The 20,791-nt window shown below is 41.1% G+C and overlaps 2 protein-coding genes across 2 annotated transcripts; one reads left to right on the forward strand and one right to left on the reverse strand.

Annotated features, from left to right (window-relative positions):
* The first annotated feature begins 38 nt into the window (after nt 1-38).
* Nucleotides 39-12,554, forward strand: LOC145469490 (uncharacterized). Its single transcript, XM_081453230.1, has 5 exons — nt 39-622; nt 2,056-2,239; nt 8,118-9,016; nt 9,669-9,829; nt 11,645-12,554. Exons 1-5 carry the CDS (start codon nt 277-279, stop codon nt 11,711-11,713), a joined length of 1,659 nt encoding a protein of 552 aa, XP_081309356.1. The 5' UTR covers nt 39-276; the 3' UTR covers nt 11,714-12,554.
* A 111-nt stretch (nt 12,555-12,665) lies between these two features.
* On the reverse strand, nt 12,666-19,438 carry LOC145469486 (protein phosphatase 2C-like domain-containing protein 1). The gene is made up of 3 exons (XM_081453223.1): nt 18,340-19,438; nt 15,679-17,733; nt 12,666-15,028 (listed from the first exon to the last, which is right to left on the reverse strand). Exons 2-3 carry the CDS (start codon nt 16,469-16,471, stop codon nt 13,641-13,643), a joined length of 2,181 nt encoding a protein of 726 aa, XP_081309349.1. The 5' UTR covers nt 16,472-17,733; nt 18,340-19,438; the 3' UTR covers nt 12,666-13,640.
* Nucleotides 19,439-20,791: the final 1,353 nt, after the last annotated feature.

Genomic DNA, 20,791 nt, shown 5'->3' on the forward strand with positions numbered 1-20,791 from the left:
CAAATAAGGTAATATCTAAGTCGGCCCAGTCCCTTGCTCGGTATGAAATAAAGATGGCGAGATGGCGGGAGAAAATGATTGTTAGGCTTGCGGAAATTGAAAAAGAGCTTTCAATCGGTTGAACAAAAACCAGATGCGATATTCCAGTCGATTGACACAGTAATGTTAAGAGTCCAAGATGTAAAGCGTCATTTATAACTGCGCTTTCTTGTAAGATCTCGTCTGTGGAACCTGAAAAGAACAGCGCATAGGATCGCAAACCTCTTAATTACACGCATGTCATCGATCATTCTTCTTGTTGGGCAGTGTGGTAATCAAGTAGGACATGAACTAATGAGCTTGATTGACAAGAGTGACACCCACCCACTTAGCCACAGGGATGGCAAACTAAGATGTGTCTGTGTGGACAGTGAAACCAAGGTCATTAACCATAATTATCGCGAAGACACAAGATCAGGAAGATTGTATAGGGAAGGAAATATGATCTCAGGTCAGCGAGGAAGAGGAAATAACTGGGCATTAGGTTATCATGGCCTGAGTGGAGAAACAGAAGAAACATCCTTGTTACACAGGGCCATGGAAACTGTGAGAAAAGAAGTAGAAAGGTGTGATAACTATGCTGGTAAGCGACTGAATTTTTGTATGCACCGCAGTTGGGTTAAGGTTAAAGTCGTTCTTCAAACCTACAGATTGGTTATCAGGCCAGGCTGGTGATTATCTTTGTTTTGAGAGTGCGAAGCAACTAAGAGACTGTTGCTCTAACCCCTAGATGGGATGCTTGTCCATGGCAGGTTCCCCTCCCCCAATTTTGTTACAAGTGGTCTAAGATCAAGTTGGTACTCATTTATACTCTAGGAGAGAGTATGTCTATGGTACAGGTGTTAATGGGGAAGGGATAGAAGTGGATGGAGGAGGGCTGGGGCAAGAGTTCTTCCTCTCTCTCCCATTTTATGTTTGCTATGCAGGCTACGATTAATGGGCTTTTCATCAGCAATAAATTTGAAGGAGATTACAGTGATAAAATCTCATGGTGTAGTACTGCATTTTCCTTTTTGAACTGTAGAAACCCATGCCAAGTTTGTTCAACTTTTATTCCACAAGCACGAGTTGGATATGAGATGTTAGATAGCCAATGAGATGCGTCGCGCTGAGTGGGCTATAATCATCTCACATCCAACATGTGTGGGTGAAATAATTGTATTACAAAAATGCCCCCTTGATATAGAAAACTAGAGTAAAATAAAAATAAAAATGCCCTAGAAAAGTACACATATGCTTAGCATATTTCTAGAGCATGGTATAATGGCTCATATAGCATGATTGCTAAGGCAATGAAAACTCTTGAATTGCATTATCCGATGATTCAGTTTTTAATGTTTTATTATTATGGTTACCTTTGTTGTGAGAGTTTTGGCTGTGAATCAAGAGATTCAACCAGAACTTTAAATGTAAAATTATTCATCTGTTACTAAGCAAGAGGAAAAGTTTGCATGCAGGTATTGTTGCGAGTTTGGGTGAATATCAACAGCTGATAATAAAATATTCAGGCTTGAGCAGGATTTGAACCCATGACCCATAATGCGGTCTTTCTTCTGATTTAATCTTGTTCTTCTGCAATTCAAATAAATGAATTTCATATAATTATTCTTTTTCAAATAAATTCTTTCAAGTGCCATTATGTGCCTTCTGTAGGTAAGTAAAGTCTTCATATGAGATAAATACATGAGCCAAGTGACCTATCAGGCTGGAGCTTATTCCTGTTTCTGTTGCATGAAGCAACTAGGAGTATTGTACTCCCCCCTGGTTGCGATTCTTGTCCATTGTAGGGTGTCTCCCAGCATCAAGTTTGCGGGTACCCATTTATACACCAGGGTGGAGAGAGGCACTGTGAGAGTGAGGTGTCTTTCGCAATAACATAAAAACATTCCCCAGCCATGGCTTGAATCCGGACCACTCGATGCGGAGGCAAGCGCACTAACCATAAGGCTACTGCACTTCCACACTGCACCTAGTAACATCTTCCTAAATACATGTATCTGTTGTTTTCTCCACGAGGCACTATTGTGATCCATAGTCTCACCGGTGGTACTGGCTCTGGTTTGGGATCATGCCTGGTTGAGAGAATAAGGGACACATATCCCTTGGCTCATGTCATGTCTGTTGCTGTATCACCTCACTCATCTGGTGACAGTCCACTGCAACATTACAACTCACTTCTCAGTTTGTCATCCTTACAGCGGTGAGTACATTGGTCTGATAAAACAGATTCTTGCCAATTAAGAAAGAGAAAACATGTACCGTGTTTCTGTCAAGTTATAGAAATACGAGTGGAAGTTTGGGAGAAGGAGAAATGCTCCAAAACGTTTTTGAGTTCTTCCAAACTTTCACAAGGGTTTCTATAACTCAGAAACATGGAGAACATGTTTTCATCTAAAATAATTACATTTATTTGTATTTAACTCTGGAGGAAGGGGGAGAGGACTGGTACTAGTTTTCTCTGACATGCGCTCTACGTACTTCATTCGCCATGTGCTCATGCACAGCACAGCTTCACTCAACGCAAGTTTCTTTCCAGAATTCTTCTTTACAGTACGCATCTCGATGTTTACACTATGGCTTCTAGAAAGAGCAGCAGGAGAACAAAACCTCCGCTTAAACTGAAAGATTTCGACATCGATGGCTTAATAGCAGAATCAACACCGCAACAGATGAGCGAAGCGGTTGAACGTGAACTGAGTCAGGTCGAGTCCATAATCAAAGACCTCTCTCCGACAAAATTTAAAGCAGAGCAGTCCACTGTAGAGCAAGAGAGAGTGGTAGAAGATCTTCGAAACCAGAACTTGAAGCTAGAATTGGACCTCACTCGTACCAAACTCGAGCTGTTGAAGCTACAGCAAGATTCAGCGCAGCCCAGTGCCCCCAAGATGGCGACGACGATCACAACAACACCTGATGGTAATCCTATCGCAAAACCAACCTTAAAAAGCCTTCAGCAAGATCCTACCGTTCAATTGGAGCTTAAATCTCTCATGGACTCTTTGGGAGATCCAGTTTTGCTGGGTTTAACTGAAGAGGAGCAGGATCCAGCTCAACAACTGTTAGAGCCCACTATTTCAAGAGGTAAACGTCCTTTACTTATACCTGATTTCATTAGTTCCCTCCCCATAGTTCTTCAGGAGGATAAGGAGACCGTGCTTGGAACCTCTGGTGATGCTAGAATTGTGTTAAAATCCTCTCAAGAAAAGAAGCTATCCCTTGACAAAATTTCATTCCCACAGTGGTCAGTGGCTAACTTTCGCATTATGCATACTCTCATGAAAGATGGGCTTCCTTCGTCCACCCAGGAAATTCTCGATTATATTGTGTACAGTTCAAAAATTTCTGAACTAGCGAAGTGTTACATGTACCCTTTGCCAAAAGTGATGCAGTATGATGATTTGTACCACAAAATGCAATTTGCCACAAGCTGTAAATGGGGATCTGACAGCCAATTCATATCCCATCAAACGCTTCACAGACCAGATCCATCGACTCCCACATCTACATGTCCACCTCTTTGCAAAACGTCCCGTCCAGTTATAAACCAAGCAACGAGGAAGCAGGTTTGCTTTGAATTCGAACGGTGTGAAGGTTGCCACTTTGGCTCCTCCTGTAGATATGATCATGTTTGCATCAAACCACAATGTATGGGAACCCACCCACAATGGCAACACCAGTCTGCTACTGCTCAAGACCCCCAATACTGAACCCACACTCAACTGCAGAGATCTCTCCAAATTGTACTTTAACGGCAGAACTAGCAGGAGATATCTCGACCACATTGTTACATGCAGGGACCGATCCCGCCTTAATGACATGCTGTCCCGCAGAGTGTGGGGAAAGTTTACCTATTAAAGCAGGGGCCTTTTTGGAATCTATGCAGCAGCCCCAAGCAGCCAAGGTCTCCACAGACTTAATTTTTGGGACCTGAGCAGCAGAACTATCAAATGACCCGGACATGAAATTTATTCTAGATGGTGTTAAAAATGGATTTCAGCTACTCCCTCCTGATTCAACGGTCTCACATGCCTTTACACACAACTATAAATCTGCTCTACGACCTGGAGCTAAAGATCAAATTGAAGCGCAACTGGTTAAGGGTCTTCAAGAAGACCATTTTGCTGTAGCAGACAAGTCCCACATGCCCATAATCGTTAAAGCACTTGGGGCCGTACCTAAAAAGGACTCAAATGAATTACGGATGATCATGGATTGCAGCCGACCCTTAATGGCAAATGCCAACTCTTACATGGATTTAGAACATTACAAGTATGTTACTGTTGATGATGCAGCAAACCTCTTTCAACCAGGTTGTTGGTTGGCAAAAGTTGACTTAAAACACGCTTACAGAAGCGTTGGTATTCACCTCGACAGCTGGCGAGTTACAGGGATGTCTTGGTGTTTCAAGGACTCTAAATATTCTACCTACCTCTATGATAAGCGACTCCCCTTTGGAGCCAGGGCCTCACCAATGATTTTTCATCGTCTCACACAATCAGTCTGTCGAATGATGGCCCAAAGAGGGTATACTGTGTTGGCGTACCTGGAGGACTTCCTCATCATTGAACCAACTCAGCTTCAGTGCAAAGCAGCTTTTGACATTCTACTAAACTTACTAGAGTCTCTTGGCTTCACTGTCAACTGGACAAAAGTTGTCTTCCCAGCCCAATGTCTGTTTTTTCTGGGAGTTGAAATTGACACTTTTAAGTGTGAACTCCGCCTCCCAGAAGATCGTGTATCTGAGTTGTTATTCGTTCTCAAGGAAACCAGTTCAAAACGTAAATGCTCCAAGCTTCACCTCCAACGACTCATTGGCAAGCTCAATTGGGCAGCACGTGTTGTTCGAGGGGGCCGCACGTTTCTCAGGCGTCTTATCACCTTGGCAAATGCTGTTAAACGCCCGTATCACTGTGTTTATTTAAACTTATGCGCTAGAGCTGACCTCCTGTGGTGGACCTCCCTCTTGCCTGCACACAACTGTAAAACACTGTTCCCCTCAGCAACCCCAGAACTTCCTACGGCAGTGCTTACGGATGCTTCCCTGTCTGGTGGGGGGTGCGTATGGGAAACTGACTGGATGTACGTTAACTGGGCCTTAGACTACCCAGCTCTCTGCTCTCTGCACATCAATTACAAAGAGACATTCACAATCGTTTTGGCAGCCCATCGTTGGGCACCCTTTTGGTCAGGTTATCAAGTGGTCGTCAAGTTGGACAGCCAGGTGGCTGTGGCTATCTTAAACAAAGGTTCAACCTGTTGCCCAGTAACAATGGACTGGATTCGTTCTCTGTTTTGGTTTAAGGAGTATTACAATTTCAGCCTGTTAGTCAAACACATTCCAGGAACAACCAATGCCCTAGCAGATAGAGTTTCACGCCTTGACAATGTACACTACTGGCCAATGTTCCACGCATGGCTCTCCGAATCCCCTGTATCATATGATTTAGAATCTCACATGTCATCATTGTCTCTTGCACTCCTTAGATACAAAGGATCAGCAGCAACTTGACCACAAAGTCATCAATTTCCGGCGTCAGGTATATGCCCCTACTACCAAGTCCACCTATATGAGTCAAATGCGCTCACACCTCTCCTTTTGTGTATACTACGATTACCAGCCTATCCCAGCATCAGTATCAACCCTTAACCGCTACGCAGTCTTCCTAGCAAGATCACTTTCAGCATCCTCCATCCCAGCCTATTTGAATGCAGTTCGCATCCTACATCTTGAACATGGACTTGCGGACCCAACCAAAAACAATTTTCAGCTGGCAACTATACTTCGGGGAATTAAATGTATAAAAGGTTTATCAGTATCCCAAAAGAAACCAGTTACGCCTCAGATCCTGTTAGCCTTCAAGAATCACTTAAACTTAGGTGATCCTTTGCACGCAACATTTTGGGCAGTCTGTCTGGTAGCTTTCTTCGGCCTCCTACGTAAAGCTAACTTGCTATGCAGAGGATTAACACATTTCAACCCAGCAAAGCATCTGCGTCGAGGAGACATCCTCTTCTTTACAGACTGGGCCATCATTATCAACAGATGGTCAAAAACAATCCAATTTAGCCAGCGCATTTTGACTATTCCTTTACCACTCGTTGCCCAGCACCCACTCTGCCCTTATACAGCTCTCAAGCGTGCTTTCAGCTTAGTACCAGCCTCCTTATCAGGCCCAGCCTTTGTCATCCCAGCTTCAACCAAGGGAGGCCTGGTCCCTCTGACGTATGGAAAGATTAACTCCCTACTTAAATTATTGACAATTACGATGAACTTGGATCCATCTAAATTTAGCGGACATAGTTTTCGATCAGGCGGGGCCACTCTGGTCTTTCAAGCTCAAATCCCAGCAGAACTTATCAAACGCTTAGGAGACTGGCAGTCAGATGCTTATAGATCTTATATTCACATCCCAGTTAAAGACAGAATGCAAGCAGTTAGTCAGCTGGCTTTGTTTGTTTAGATTTTCTTCCTTTCTCTGTTTTTCGTCTGGGGTTAGGTCGTTCCTCCCTTGGGAAAAATTTCTATTAAATGGAAGGGATCACTTCCGAGCCCTTCCCCGTTTACCCTAGACTTTATTGTTGTATTTTGTTTCTTCACCTTTCGTTTAGAGAGTTAAGTCTAAAATAATTACATTTATTTGTATTTAACTCTGGAGGAAGGGGGAGAGGACTGGTGCTAGTTTTCTCTGACATGCGCTCTACGTACTTCATTTGCCATGTGCTTGTGCACGGCATAGCTTCGCTCCCCCCTTCCCCCCCCCTAATTATTTGTTGTTGTTATATTCCTTGTACATTTACCTTTTCTAGTTGGAAAAATTTCTATTAAATGGAAAGGATCACTTCCGAGCCCTTCCCCGTTTACCCCAGACTTTATTGTTGTATTTTGTTTCTTCGCCTTTCGTTTAGAGGGTTAATATTTCTTTTAGAAAATTCTGTGATGAGAAAATAAGGAAACAACTCATTTACTTTGATAGTCAAAATGTAAATTCTCTTTGTTTGCACCATCATTATGCCACCACTCATGTTAGTTCTATGTTTCTATCAAGTTAGAGAAATATAATTGTTAACCAATCAGTGGGCTTATTATCTTTGGGCTATTTTCTAAATGTTAATACAAGATGGAAGTCTGAGATCAGGGCTGAAAAATTCCCATGATAGTGATGGCATGCATTTGTAGCTCTAGAGATCTATGTTGTGTTCACGATTGCTTTTTACTTGTGTACAAAATATTAAAACCAAGTTAGAGTAATATAAAGATGCTACATTTTTCTCAGTAGTGGTGGGTGATCTGTATAAATTTTTGTAGTTCAAATCTCAGATGGCTTTCTTGTGTAAAATGGAAGTGAATCCAAAGCAAGAGTAGTCTGTTCTCTTTGTAATAGTAACTTTTACCAATTCCTTGCTAATAACGTATTGATTAACACTTGGTCAAGAAAATTAGATTCTTTTCATCCTTTTCCTAGTGGTTTAAAAACAAATGGGATTGTACAGTAGATCAGATAGAATAAACCTGGCAAAATTTTGAGGACAGCGAATTCTTCCCGATGAAGCTATAAGGAAAAGAATATCTCAGTTGTAAATCAATAGAAGAAAACTGTTGGGGTCACAGTGGCTTCATGGTTAGTGCGCTTGACACTGGATTGAGCTGTCTGGGTTTGAGCCCTGGCTAGGGACACTGTGTCATGTTTTTGAGTAAGAAAGACACTTTACTCTTACAGTGCTTCAATGGATAGCCGCAAATTTAAATGGTAGGGGTGACCCTGCAATGGACAGGCATCCCATCCAAGATGGAGGGGGGTGGAAGGGGGGGGGGTGGTTAGAAATACTCCTAGTTGCTTAATGCTACAGAACCCAGAGATGAGTGCCAGCCTAGTGGGCCAATTGGCTCATATACAGACTTAAAATAATCTTTAAGTGACCTTTTCTTAATTAGACCATTAGCCTATCACTGCTTAGTGTACATGTATAAACTAGGATTGTTAGCTTATTGGGTCACTTATCTCCTCTGAAGAGAATTCAAAGTGGTGTTCTGTTCCCATTCAGAAAGAATTACTCTTGACTTTTCCTTTCTCCTTCAGTCATGCAGATGGAGTGTTACTCTTCAGCAATGATGATGTTCTCCACCATATCATAGCACACACTGGTCTGCTATCACGCCAGAAGCCTTCTGGCTCCATCTCTCTCAGAGACATGAACAATTACATCTCCGCAAGTCTTGCTGGCGTGTTCCAACCTTTGGGAAGCAAGCCAAGACGGATAAAGGGAAGACTTAAGGAGAAGGGGTTTAAGGGAGGTGTAGATGTAACCGATGACAAGAAAGAAAAGAAAAAAATTCTTAAAGGTGGAGGAATATCAAATAAAACGGACACTATTTCTAAGAAGCTTTCATTTTCATTGGATGAATCATGGGACAGATCTGATGTCGGTCATTACAAGTCTGTGTTTGGTAGAAGTCTTGGCTCTGCAACTTCCTTATCAGTTATGTCTGATGACCACTTTGTGGATACGTCGTCTTTTACATCTGAGTTAGATGGCTACACTGAGATGACTAGACAACCCAGGTCAACAGCTTCAGCACTGTTACGCTACAGAGGTATTGTAAATCCTTCCTCTTCAGAGACCCGCATGTCCAAGAGTGACACCTGTCTATCATCCCAACTGGCAGCTGGTGTTTCAAGTGGCAATGAGCCATGGGAGATGCTTCGGTCTGTTTGTGCCGAGCCATCAAAGAAATTTGCCACAGCGCATCACATTGCCAAGTCAAAAGTTTCCTGGGAAAGCCTTGTACAGTCTCTCATACACTCGATCCGCAGATATGATAGACAGGGAATGCCATTCTCTACCATATGTTCACTGTTAGTTGCTCGTGGAGATCATGAAGGCTCTTTTGCAGAGGTGTGGACAAAAATTGAAGATAAGCTGCGAAATTCACTACCATGTGTGGAGTGGAATCCATTTCCAGTTGATTTCTGGATCAGTGAGTAACATATTAATTTTTTTTCATTTTTTTTTCAGCTGTGGTAAAAATGTTACTATTGGTTGTGGGAGCCCTGCCATATGGCCAAGTTCTTTTCAAAATGATTGTTCATCATGTTGAAACAAACATGTTCTTAACTAGCAAACCAGATTTTTACCATGATTGCTACTAATCTCGCAATCTGATTAGCTAATTTGCCGTTTTCGATAAGAGTCCAGATAACGCTGTTCGCGTCAATGTGTCACGCAATGCCTTTTTCAGCTCGCGCTCTGAAAAAATATTTTCTTTGACGTTTATATTGTGGTTAAAAACAAATCGAGATGTGGTTTAGCGTGGTCTGTACTCTTATCAACAACGATACACGTTATCACAGTGGTCAAAATTTGTTGTGGACTCACACGGCTGCGCCTTGTGAGTCCACAAGTGAGAAGATATTTTAAACAAGCAAGACAGTGTTTTTACCACGTTTTAAAACACCTTAAAAGAGTATCAGAAATACTATACTGTGTGTCATATTTCTAGCCCTCTTCTTTGTGTTTGGAAATGTGGTAAATTAAAAACATGGTCTTTCTTATTTGATATATTACCTGACACATGCTAGCCATTGTTTCGCTCTGGAGAAAGTTTTTAACTTTATGGAGTTGTTTTACAGGTCAATATAATCCCGTTGGTCCCAAAGATTCTCAGTCACTCACTTTGTGCTTGAACTCAACAAAGGTTGTAGAGACATTAGAGGATGTCATGGTAAAATCAAGGGCAATGTATGATGCTGGAGCTTACCTTCATTGGTTCTGGAAGCATGGTTGTTCTAAGGTAACCGTCTTCTCACATATGTTTTCATTTGAAGAAAATTGGATAACAAGACGTTCTGGAAAACGGGAAACCTCGTACATGTACTTAAAATCAGAGGAGCAATCTGTTAAGCTGAGAAAAGTGTTGTGTGTCATTGTTGCTCGCAGGAGAAGCTGGTCTGTTTTTTGTTTTAAATTAGTCTGGTCAATTCGCACAATAATGAGGTTTGAAATGACTTGTACCCTTTCGATGCCTTTCGAGGTCAACACTAGATATCTGTCCTTCCTTTTATCACAGCGAAGTGTGATAAGACCCTGGATACCTGGTGCAACATCACAGGCAATGTTTCCGCCACATTCATTATGATTAAATTGCATCGTGTGTTCACTCTTGAAATCGTTCGTCTAGCTGAGCGCAATAGATCTAAGCACAGTTTTGGAGATCTTGTACATGTAACTTGCAACGAGAACTTGTAAGCCGCGTCCGAGTTCGAGGAAAAAAATATAGACAAATGTATGGGAAATTAAAAAAAGCGACTGGACTCTTTCTAGCACATGCATACGGCTGCATATATGTATCCCTCAGATTTGGTAAATGCAGTCTTCTGTCTAGTATTTAGAATTTATATTGCTGTTCATAAACTGTTCAGAATTCAAGTTTTACAAATTCCCATACAAACGCTGTAATTTCTGACGCTGTTGCCTACCCGTCGAGATGGTTTTTCAAGAAAATTTTAAGACCTATATTGGCGCAATTTTTCAGAAGTAGAATCTTGTTCTGCTCCTGTAATTTGCGTACATCAGTTTCAAAATACGTTCACCGTTAGCTATCGGCAACATAGTAGAATTCCAACTACGTATCATTCAGAGAACGATTTCCAATTATTTCTCTTCGTCGTGTTGAACTTTACGCTTTAGCAATAACGCGCAGACTGAATTGTTATTCGAAACTTACAGCTGTGTGCGCGCGCTCATCAGTTTTTTCCAACAATTTCGAGTTTCGTGTCGACTAACAATGAATGCCCCTCTTTTAGTCTTTTGAGGTATTTAATTATCCTTTAATGTTTCCAAACGTTCATCCAAAACTTCGGAGAAACAAGAAAACGTTGATATTCTAAATTGTAGACGACCTCCAGCAACTCGGTGCATATTGGCTGACGACACAATTCAACCGTTACTATACGAGTAAAATTCTACTAAAATTGCTGTAGTTAGTACTTTTGCTTTCAGACGAGAACAGCCGCGTTTTTGTTAACGATTAGATAGTTAAACGACAAAAAATGGCTATTGGCTGTGCTTCGCCATTGTGCGCAGTTTTGATGATAGTAGATACACTCTGAAATTATTGTGCACAATGCTGCCAAAGAGGAGCAAGTTTCTACTTCGACAACAGTTGTGCGCGGCAAGTTTAGATTTTGTACAATATTGTTGGTAGAGTTGCAACCTGTGTCCGGACCTTAATTCTTTAAACATGTTTACTGATGGCGCGAAATGATTTCAGGCCAGGCGGAGGTCCAGAAGCGATGCGATAAATTGATAAATTGATTTAATAGATTAAAAAATAGCTTTGGCTTTATTATTCGATCACGTAGTCGTGTTTTATATCTCGTATCAACCAAGCTGCTCGGGAACATATTGGGGAAGATATCTACTCTTGGTCTTTTCTGTATGGATCTTGCTGAGCTCGATTAGTATTGTCAAGACCTAGAGTGGATATATCCAGTATGGCTCTCACGTAGCGTACTTTCTTGACATTATCAACTTCATTTTGATTTGATGGTAAATGAAAGTCTTTAACTGGGTGCTTTTTCCCGTGTTTTTATTCCAATGATTTTAGAGTGATTTCATGGACGCTTTTGACACTCTAGACTCTGTTGTGGAGGAATACAAGTTGGCGGCGAGATGACGGAAACACATAGCTCAAGTAAGAAGTAAGTTATGGCATTTTCGTCAGTGAACCAAAAGAGAAGAAAAGTATGCGGTGCAATAAATAGCTTTAAGTTGAATGGTCACACACTGGGAGTGGGATTTCATCAACAGACTTAAGGTTATAACCACCTGGTACCGCATAATAAACAGTACCACATGAAAGTACTGCTCAATAGCTTTCATTTGAATGGTCACACATTAGGGTTTTATCCACAGACTTAAAAGTTAGAACCACCTTGTACAGCATAATAAACAGTACCACATGAAAGTACTGCTCAATAGCTTTCATTTGAATGGTCACACATTAGGGTTTTATCCAGACTTAAAAGTTTAGGACCACCTTGTACAGCATAATAAACAGTACCACATGAAAGTACTGCTCCATAGCTTTCCTTTGAATGGTCACACACTAGGGTTACATCCACAGACTTAAAAGTTAGAACCACCTGGTACCGCATAATAAACAGTACCACATGAAAGTACTGCTCAATAGCTTTCATTTGAATGGTTACACATTAGGGTTTTATTCACAGACTTAAAAGTTAGAACCACCTTGTACAGCATAATAAACAGTACCACATGAAAGTACTGCTCAATAGCTTTCATTTGAATGGTCACCCACTACTGTTCATCCACAGACCGTAAGTTACTGAGAACCTTCCTAAGTAATGTAACAAAATAAATGAAGTTTCGTAGAGACTGATTGTTCTACAGCTTTTTAAATAAGCTTATTTTGCGGGTACTGTCAAAATTGTACATATAGTAAGACATATTTTATCTTTTTAAGCAATAAAACTTTTCACTAATTTTCAACTCAAGCAGTTGTTTTATTTGATATTTCATTCGATGCATTTCCAGCTTTGCTTGGGGTGCGGAATTTTCATCGACGCAGATTCTACCTAGAATAGATTTCAAGTAGAACTGAGGCGACATAACGTCTCGATGAAGATAAGATAAGATAAGAACTTTATTAACGTGTCGAAGTCGCTTACCAGCAACATTTAGCTCCTTACATTCAGTTCATTACCAGCAACATTTAGCTGCTGCTTGTAACTTAACTTGTTACACTGCCAGCTTAAAAGCGTTTGTTAGCGTTTTACGTTTGGTGCAAGAGGCGACTTATCTCCCAACAAGTTTTTGTGTACCATGCTGTGCGAAGTGGCAACGAGTTCAGCTTTGTGCAAGTTGTTGCCACAACTTGCAACACGTGTGACAATACGCTAAAACATCAACTTCAAGCTGGAATGCAACATACTGATCCGCGACAAGAAGATGTTGCCCACACTACGCCGGAGAAATTTGAAATCGCAGCTTTATTTCTACGGTTAGGCCTACCGTCCACACTAATCCTTCACGGAAACGGAACGTTTCGAAAACGCTCTTCAAACAGGAGGAATTTGAAAACGCCGGCTTTGCGCTTAGTGTGGACAGAAAACATTTCGAAAACGGAGCTTTTCGAAAACGATGACATCACGACAAGCATGTGATCTCCCTGCCCAAGTTTTTCTCAAACACAAATCCGTAATAACCGATGATTGTTTTTCAAATTTCTCCGACGTGGTGTGGACGGAAAACCAGTTTGATGCGTTTTCAGAGTGAAAACGCCGTTTTCAAATTTATCCAGCGTAGCGTGGGCGGTGCCTTTAAATTGCACGTGTGGTTGTTGGTGATTGATTGACTGAAAAGACTGGAAAACCAACAAAATTGATTGCATACTAACCGGGCTGGTTTCTTTGTGATCGTTGCCAATAAAGAGAAAATGCCGCACTTTTCAAGAGCATGTTAACTGACTCAGAAAAAGATAGATTGTTGAGGTGATAACCAACGGTTCGTTGGAAAACATTGTGGAAAGCAGCCTTGTATGCGTTTAACTTTGATATTCTTCCGTGTTTTGCAGCAATTACTTAATAAACATCGTCATCGTCTACAAATTCGTTTAACGCTTCCAAGATGTCAGGTGTCACCATCTGCCAGTTAATCATAGAAAACCCGGGCAAAAGGACAACGAAAACAGTGATGTTATCCATAGATTCGGCGTACAGTGCGCTTTTCACTAGCCTTTCCGCCAAACACTTCGCCAACAGACGCGCTTTTTCAGGCCTTGTTAATTCCGCCTCCTCCGTGCCTTTAAGTAGCTGCAGCGTTGTATTATCCGGCAGAGAAAAGCGGTGATGACGTAGATATTGGATGGTGACGTCATAGTTTACGTCATTGTTCCGGCATGTCATATCATTTGTGTATGTCAATTCGTTGTCAGTGTTCATGGAATTGTTCTCCTCGGTTTTAGCGCAAAAATTATCTTGATGATACGCTGCAAGTATGTCTAAGTTTTCTTCGCTCTTACTGTGTGTTAGTTTTCTTTCAGTTTTGTTGAAGAAATCGGACGAACCAGAAATATTATTAGCTGGGTCGGCGGTCTTTGAGAAGAGCTCAGTGTGATATTCTGCGTCGATTTGGTGTTGTGTTTTCGTTTCAGAGGTAGTTCTGTTCATCTTTTTGCCTGTAATAATTTGTTGTTTCGCTTCCTTTCTTATTTGACCGAAAAATCCGTTCACAAGGTGAGTCGTTTCTTCGTAGGAAAACATTTTCCAAAACCCACCTGAGGCGAAAATCAAAAGCTGATCCGAAGGATCTAAAGGAACAATCTTGACACCAGGTTCATTAATGACGCATTTCTTTAAGGCCATATCACCGATGCTCCCAATGCCCCTTGTCACGCTCAGGGCCCCGTTTATGAGGGCGCATTTTTCGGTCTTGACAATGACCCCGCTTGATTTCTTGACCCGTTCACGTTCCTTCTTGTTGTACAAATCGTGCTTGTGCGTGAGGACTTTCACGATATCGTTATCTCGTAGCAACATGGCTCCCACGTTCCCCGCATCTGCAATAAAACACATGTCATCTGTCAACACGCAAGTAACGGCCGAGCAACCACTCCATCTACTTTGCGACCGCTCCTCTTCAGACGCAACCAACAACCTTTCAGTTTTGGAAAAAGAACTTCGAAAGGCAGAAGTCATCTCTTTTTTCGTTGGTCTGGCTTGTTTTTGCGTCATAATGGAGTCGAGTTCCTCTTTTAAGAACACGTGAAGATGCCGACTGCACTTTTCTGCCGTGTGTTTGCCGCTGTAACCGTCGTAGATAGCAAAGAATGCGCTGTTTACATGGTTGAGAAAGTTGTCTTGGAAGATGTGAACGTCCTCCATGTTTTTCCATCTTTTGTTGGCTTCTTCGCAAATGCCAACCGCGGTGGTACAGGACAAGTCGAAACCTTCGCCTGTTAATTTTATCTCTACAATCGGAAAACAAAGTGGAATACTTGAGTCACACTCGAGTTTTTTCTTAAATGCTAATGACTTTGAATAATACAAACCACGGAGTAACAGATGCAAACAAACAAACGATTTCATTATTTCCAAATCGCGTCAATCGCCTGGCATTAAAACTCGGACCTAACACCGAGCGGAAAAAATTGAAATGCTTTTTTGCGTGTTGCATTGGGACCAAATCTGTAACGCAAGCCACAGGCGCGCCACAAATAATCCTCAAGAAGTTTTTTTCCAAGTCAAATCAATTTCAAGGTGAAATAAGCAATTTGTTTTGTTATTCAGGTTACGCAAATATTAAGTCACGCAAATCAAATGTAGTGATTAAACCATGAAAACTGAATACATAATGCAAAAAGTTCGCTATCTTAAGTAATAAAATCAGATTGAATGTACAAACAATTTAGAACTTGATAAATAAATCGTTTAGGAAATGTTAACAATTAACGATAATTAAAATGGTGTTCTTTTGTTGCTGTTTTTCTTGTGTCTGTGAAATTGATTACACGATATTTCGATTGAAACCTCTAGGTTTACTGATGCAAAAACCATAACGTTCTCGAATATGAAAAATCTACTCGTAGATCGATTGAAAACACGTTTTTCACCTACATACCTTCAATAATTCGATCAGCAAGGTATCTGAGATCCGTGTTCCCCTGTAGTTCGATTCGTAGCACTTCAAATGCGGTGTTTAATTTATGCAAATGCTTGTCTCCGAAGGGATCTTGTCTGTTCTTCGAGCTCGCATCTTGCTGCTGTTTGATCAAAAGTTTTCTTCGTCTGACCAATGCGTTGATATTCTTTGGCCTCTGATCCTGCGAATATTTGAGAGTCTGTAAAGCTGAGTGTAAATTCCGATGACATGGCAGACGACAGATGTTAATCACGTCACCGCACTTTGTACAAGGGATTAAGATATTCGGTAGCAAAATTAACTCGTCGGATAACTCGCCGGACGATTCACTGAAGAAGTCCAAAGTTTCTACATCGCTGCCGTCCGGTTCGTCGTGTTCCTCCTCACCGTCTTTGGCAGCCTCTCGTTGTTCGCCTTCTAAGTCCTCTCCAATATCCTCCATTTCTTCATCAGTGTTGATGGGTTTACGCGAAATTAAATTCACTGTTATCGCTGCCTGTGGTTGCGTATCTGTTTTGCCGACCTTGTTTAATTCGGTTTTATTCTCTGTACCTCTGTTGGTTACGCCCATAGCAAAGGGCTTTCTTTTTGTCTTCAAAGCCTCTCTTTGTGATCGCTTGGACATTTTGGAGACTCGTCTCTTCGCAGCCACAGTGGTGCTCGCCGTACTTGTTTCTTTTGGCGCCTCGTTCAAATTGAACCATCGTAATACAAAACGATTTGTTTGTACCATACGGAATTTGGATCTGCGGTAATTTAGACTGTCAGCCATTTGTTTTAAGGGGTAATTGGGGTTCAAATATTGGAACAAAGGTGGTTCGAACTATTGTCTCGATAATTTAGCTCTCAATTATCCCAGGCTTTGGAGCAAGACGTAACCATGGTGATGAATTCCCCACTGCGACATTAGTTGCTAATGCTCTTTTTATAATCCAAGGATTATTCAACTTTAACTAATCTTTGTTTTCTGTCTTAAGGCATTGATATTGCACCATTAATATGGGCCAGCGTATTTTATGCAAATATAATTTTGGTAAAATTTACTCGTGCTTGAAAATTCAAGTGATCGTGCTGTGACTCAGGCATTTTAATTTCACAATTTATACTTCCCACTTGTAAAAAGTTGTAAGTATTTGAGGTCTTTGAGATTACCATTGTTATATGAACACAATTGTATACAAGATGCGACTGTCATTTTCAGATTAGTAAGACAACAAAGTCGTTCGTTCCTTTCGAGAAGACAGAACAAAACCATGACAAATGTGAAAACAGGCACATAAAAAAAAAATCGAAGAAATATAAACCCTCTGTTCTTTTATATTCTCTAATCGATAGCGTGAAAGGCTATACGATCTTTCGAGTTGTTATTGTAGGCTGTTTGATTAGTTAGTTGAGATAATTAGGTCAACTGGCAAAATCCCTGTCAATTCAAGCATATCCCTAACGAGGGTCTAACGAGATGTCGAATGTCAGAATATCATATCCTTTTTCTGTGTATTTTATTAATTTTTTTATTCTCGTTAAATCCTTTGATATACACCCGGGGGGAGGGGTACGCCCTATAACGGCCTATACGGGAAGGCTCACCTTTTTCACTATGAAATGTTTAAGCAAGCAACCGGATCGATGATCCTGCTGGTATACGTTGGATCAATAGTGAATTGTAAAATGCGTTCTGTACAGTAGGGTGGCCGTTAGATGAAACTATGCGACGTCCCGGGTTGTCGGTTTGCACCTTGTGGTTTGCTTATTAAGGCCGGTGCCTACTTTTGTTAGTGCGCACACGTTTTGCGCACCACGCAAGACATGGTTTGAGCGCCACGCGCGCGCTGGGTTATTACGGCAGACGGCAAACGGCAAAGGTTACTGATTTTTTATTCTTTTCTTGTAATCCTTAAATAAATCACACAAAATACAAAACATGTCTTCTACTATTCACCGCAAATACAAATATTTTCACTCTACTGTACAGACAGCTGAAGACAGACGACAAAAGTTTCGTTTCTGCCGTTTGCCGTTTGACGTAACGTCAAGCTTAAGGTGGCTTCCTATAGTTTTACGATCGCGCGTGCGCTGAGGAAGTAATCTGCGCGCGCTCAAGGGAAAACGTCAGTGTTTTTCGATATTTGATTATGTCAACATGAGCACAAAAAGCAAAACTGACAGTGAATTTTCTCGCGTTTCCTTCAGTGAAATTCCGTAAAATTTGCCAGATTGGTAGAAAATATTTTACTTTAGTCGGAGCTCGTTTTTCAGGGAAATCTATAAGACCAGATTTTTTGCAGCAGTAAAAGACATAGATTTGAAAATACCTTTACAAAACCTACTTTTTTCGTTTTTAAAATTCGTATCCCGCTGGAAGCGATGTGATGTAAAAATTTTGGAAGATTTCACGGAAGGAAATTCATGAAAATCACAAATAAAGCCATAAAAACAGCAAAAAACACTTTTGTTTGGGCATTTATTATTTAAGACTAAATCCCAAAATTTTAACAGAGATGATAGCAAAACACTATTTAATCATTGCTTATTACATGTAATAAGTTTGAGAGGACTAGGTGCGAAAGCGGATGCAAAATCAGCATTCAAAACATAACACTTGCGCGCGCAACGCCATAAATGATTACCCTGTAGAGCCACCTTAATCTCTCTATTGACGCAATCAACTACGCTACCAAGTACACGACTAAAATGAAAGCAAAATTTTCTTACTGTGACCAAATCAAGTTTAATGAACCTGTGCTTAAACCGAGAACACTAGAATAGCAGCATATCGCTAACCACTAACTGTTAAAAAAAATCTAAAAAAAGTAAAAGTATATGCTAATTAAGATCAAATATCCAAACACCGCCACGGTCATGATCTCCTTTGTTTAAACTTGATGAATAACTACCAGTAATGTCTGTGCGGTTACTTACTGATCGACGCCCACCGAGAAACGCGGAAGTTTTGTATTCATCCATAAATTGCGCAATAACGCGCATATTTTATAGTAAACGAAACCTGTCACCACTTTACCCTTGTCAGACTTTTGTTAATTGAATAATTGCACAAGATGAGGGTTAGATTCAGTTAGTTATCGCCATTAACAGTTTGTATTGCCATCATCAATTTGTGTGAGAAGGCTCTTGTAGCAATTTCAGGAGTTATCCGCTTGTTGCACCCGACAGCACTCGTCATGTCTTCCATTTTTAAACTCGCGCTTCAGTAGCGATGCCCTCTCAAGAGCCAATCAACGACGGACTACGCTAATTTTGCCCAGCGACCTCGGTTTTTATATCCTTTTCAATGAGCTTTTCTTAATGCAATTAATCATTCGTTTGGATTATGCAACGTCTAAGCTGTTTGTCGCCAAGTAGCCCTTTACTTTTTAGCTTTAAAGCAAAAGCTTTTCGCTACTTCTGTTTACAGTGAGGGAAGGATAGTTTTTTAACTTCGATTTCACAATGAAGGTCAGGAGAATCAGTGACCAAGATGCCAAAGTGGTCATAAAGATTAATTATCTCGAAAAAATGCGTGGCTACCCCAATTTTTCTTTGTGGATTCCATCTACTTTTCACGCGTAGTCCTAACCTTGCGCAAAAACCTTTGTATTTAGTAGGCACCGTTCTTAAACGATGCCCTGAAAAGCCCCATTGGTGGAGTAGTCAATTACGTAATTATTGTTACATTGTCCATCTACAAAAAGTTACAGTTGGAAGGAGCCTTTTTTTTGATAGAAACGCGAGGCATAGAGTTTCTTGACTGATTGAGACAAACCTTTTGTTTCTTGCGGTTTCTTCTCGGAATAAACCGCAAGATGCGGCACATCTGATTGGTGAATACGTAATTCACTTCACTTCACTTAGCTTCTTTGTGCCTCGTGGCACATAAGGCCTCCACAGAATGCCTCCAATTTTCTCTGTTGGCTGCAGCAGCTCTTGCCTCATCCCATGTACGCCATCCTGCGCTGTTCCTCTCTCTCTCAACTGTTCTTCGCCAGGTGGTCTTAGGCCTTCCTCTCTTCCTTTTTCCTTCAGGTGTCCATGATAGGGCTATGTTGGTATGGCTGTTTCTGTTTTGTCGTAAGACATGCCCTATCATCTTCCATCTTCTCCTCTTAACCTCTTCACTAAGGAACTTCGTCTCTGCCTTCTCAAGGAGCTCTCTAGTGGTAACGTGATCTTGCCATTTTATTTTGAGAATCCTCCTGAGGCATTTGTTGTGAAACACATCTATTCGTTGGTCATCTCCCATGTTCATCTTCCATGTCTCACATCCATACAGTAGCACCGGTACAACTAAGGTTTTAAACAGTCTAAGCTTGGTCCTCTTCATGATGTTCCTTGAGTTCCATATTCTTTTGAGTCTGGCAAATGTCCCTCTCGCCTTGGACAGCCTGTTTTTCAGATCTTTCATTCCTCCTCCCTCCTTACAAATGATAGCCCCCAGATAATTAAACTCCTCAATTTCGCCGATATCTTGCCCATCTACTGCAACCTTCTCCTGACTCTTCCCGTTGATCCTCATCACCTTTGTCTTTCCTTTGTTGATTTTCAGCCCGAATACGTAATTAACTCGTCAAAATCAAATCAAAGTGTTCACTGCATGTTTTTTGACTCATTTAGTGATTCTGCATGCAAAATTATTCATTGATCTAGTAGATCTTGAACCAAAACGGACAGTTTTTGGAATTGAAACAAGGACTGAGGAGCGCAGGGAGTGAGAAGAACCGTGGAGATCAGGAAGGTAAGATTGTAAGATAGATTGAAGCGGCTTACACCACGAGGGAGCTAGTGTACTTGGACACTGGGGAGTATTCCAACGCATGCGGATTAAGCATCTGTATTCACGTCCGAAGTCCTGTTAACTGTTAAAGAAGAGCGAAAAGGAGGCGTCGAATTGGCATGGAAGATGGAAGAGACGGGGTTAAGTCTGTAACCTCCACAAAACTATTTGAAATGTAAAAAACACGAGATGTGAATAAGGGATCGAGCAGTGCATTGAGTAATTCTGCGCTCTTTTGTTGGTTTTCTGTTATGACCCTGTTCTGCTGAGTATCGTACAGATTTTCGACTGAATACTTCATTCTTTTAAGCGTATGACTTTGAA

Source organism: Orbicella franksi, chromosome 15, assembly GCF_964199315.1.
Source record: "Orbicella franksi chromosome 15, jaOrbFran1.1, whole genome shotgun sequence".
NCBI lineage: Eukaryota > Metazoa > Cnidaria > Anthozoa > Scleractinia > Merulinidae > Orbicella > Orbicella franksi.

Excerpts from the sequence above, each read along its gene's own strand:
- LOC145469490 (XM_081453230.1), top strand. The coding sequence starts at position 277 with ATGTCATCGATCATTCTTCTTGTTGGGCAGTGTGGTAATCAAGTAGGA. Across the intron at positions 2,240-8,117 it reads AGTTTGTCATCCTTACAGCG|TCATGCAGATGGAGTGTTAC; the intron begins GTGAGTACATTG and ends TTTCTCCTTCAG. Across the intron at positions 9,017-9,668 it reads TCCAGTTGATTTCTGGATCA|GTCAATATAATCCCGTTGGT; the intron begins GTGAGTAACATA and ends GTTGTTTTACAG.
- LOC145469486 (XM_081453223.1), bottom strand. The coding sequence starts at position 16,471 with ATGGCTGACAGTCTAAATTACCGCAGATCCAAATTCCGTATGGTACAA. Across the intron at positions 15,029-15,678 it reads TGCTGATCGAATTATTGAAG|AGATAAAATTAACAGGCGAA; the intron begins GTATGTAGGTGA and ends TTCCGATTGTAG.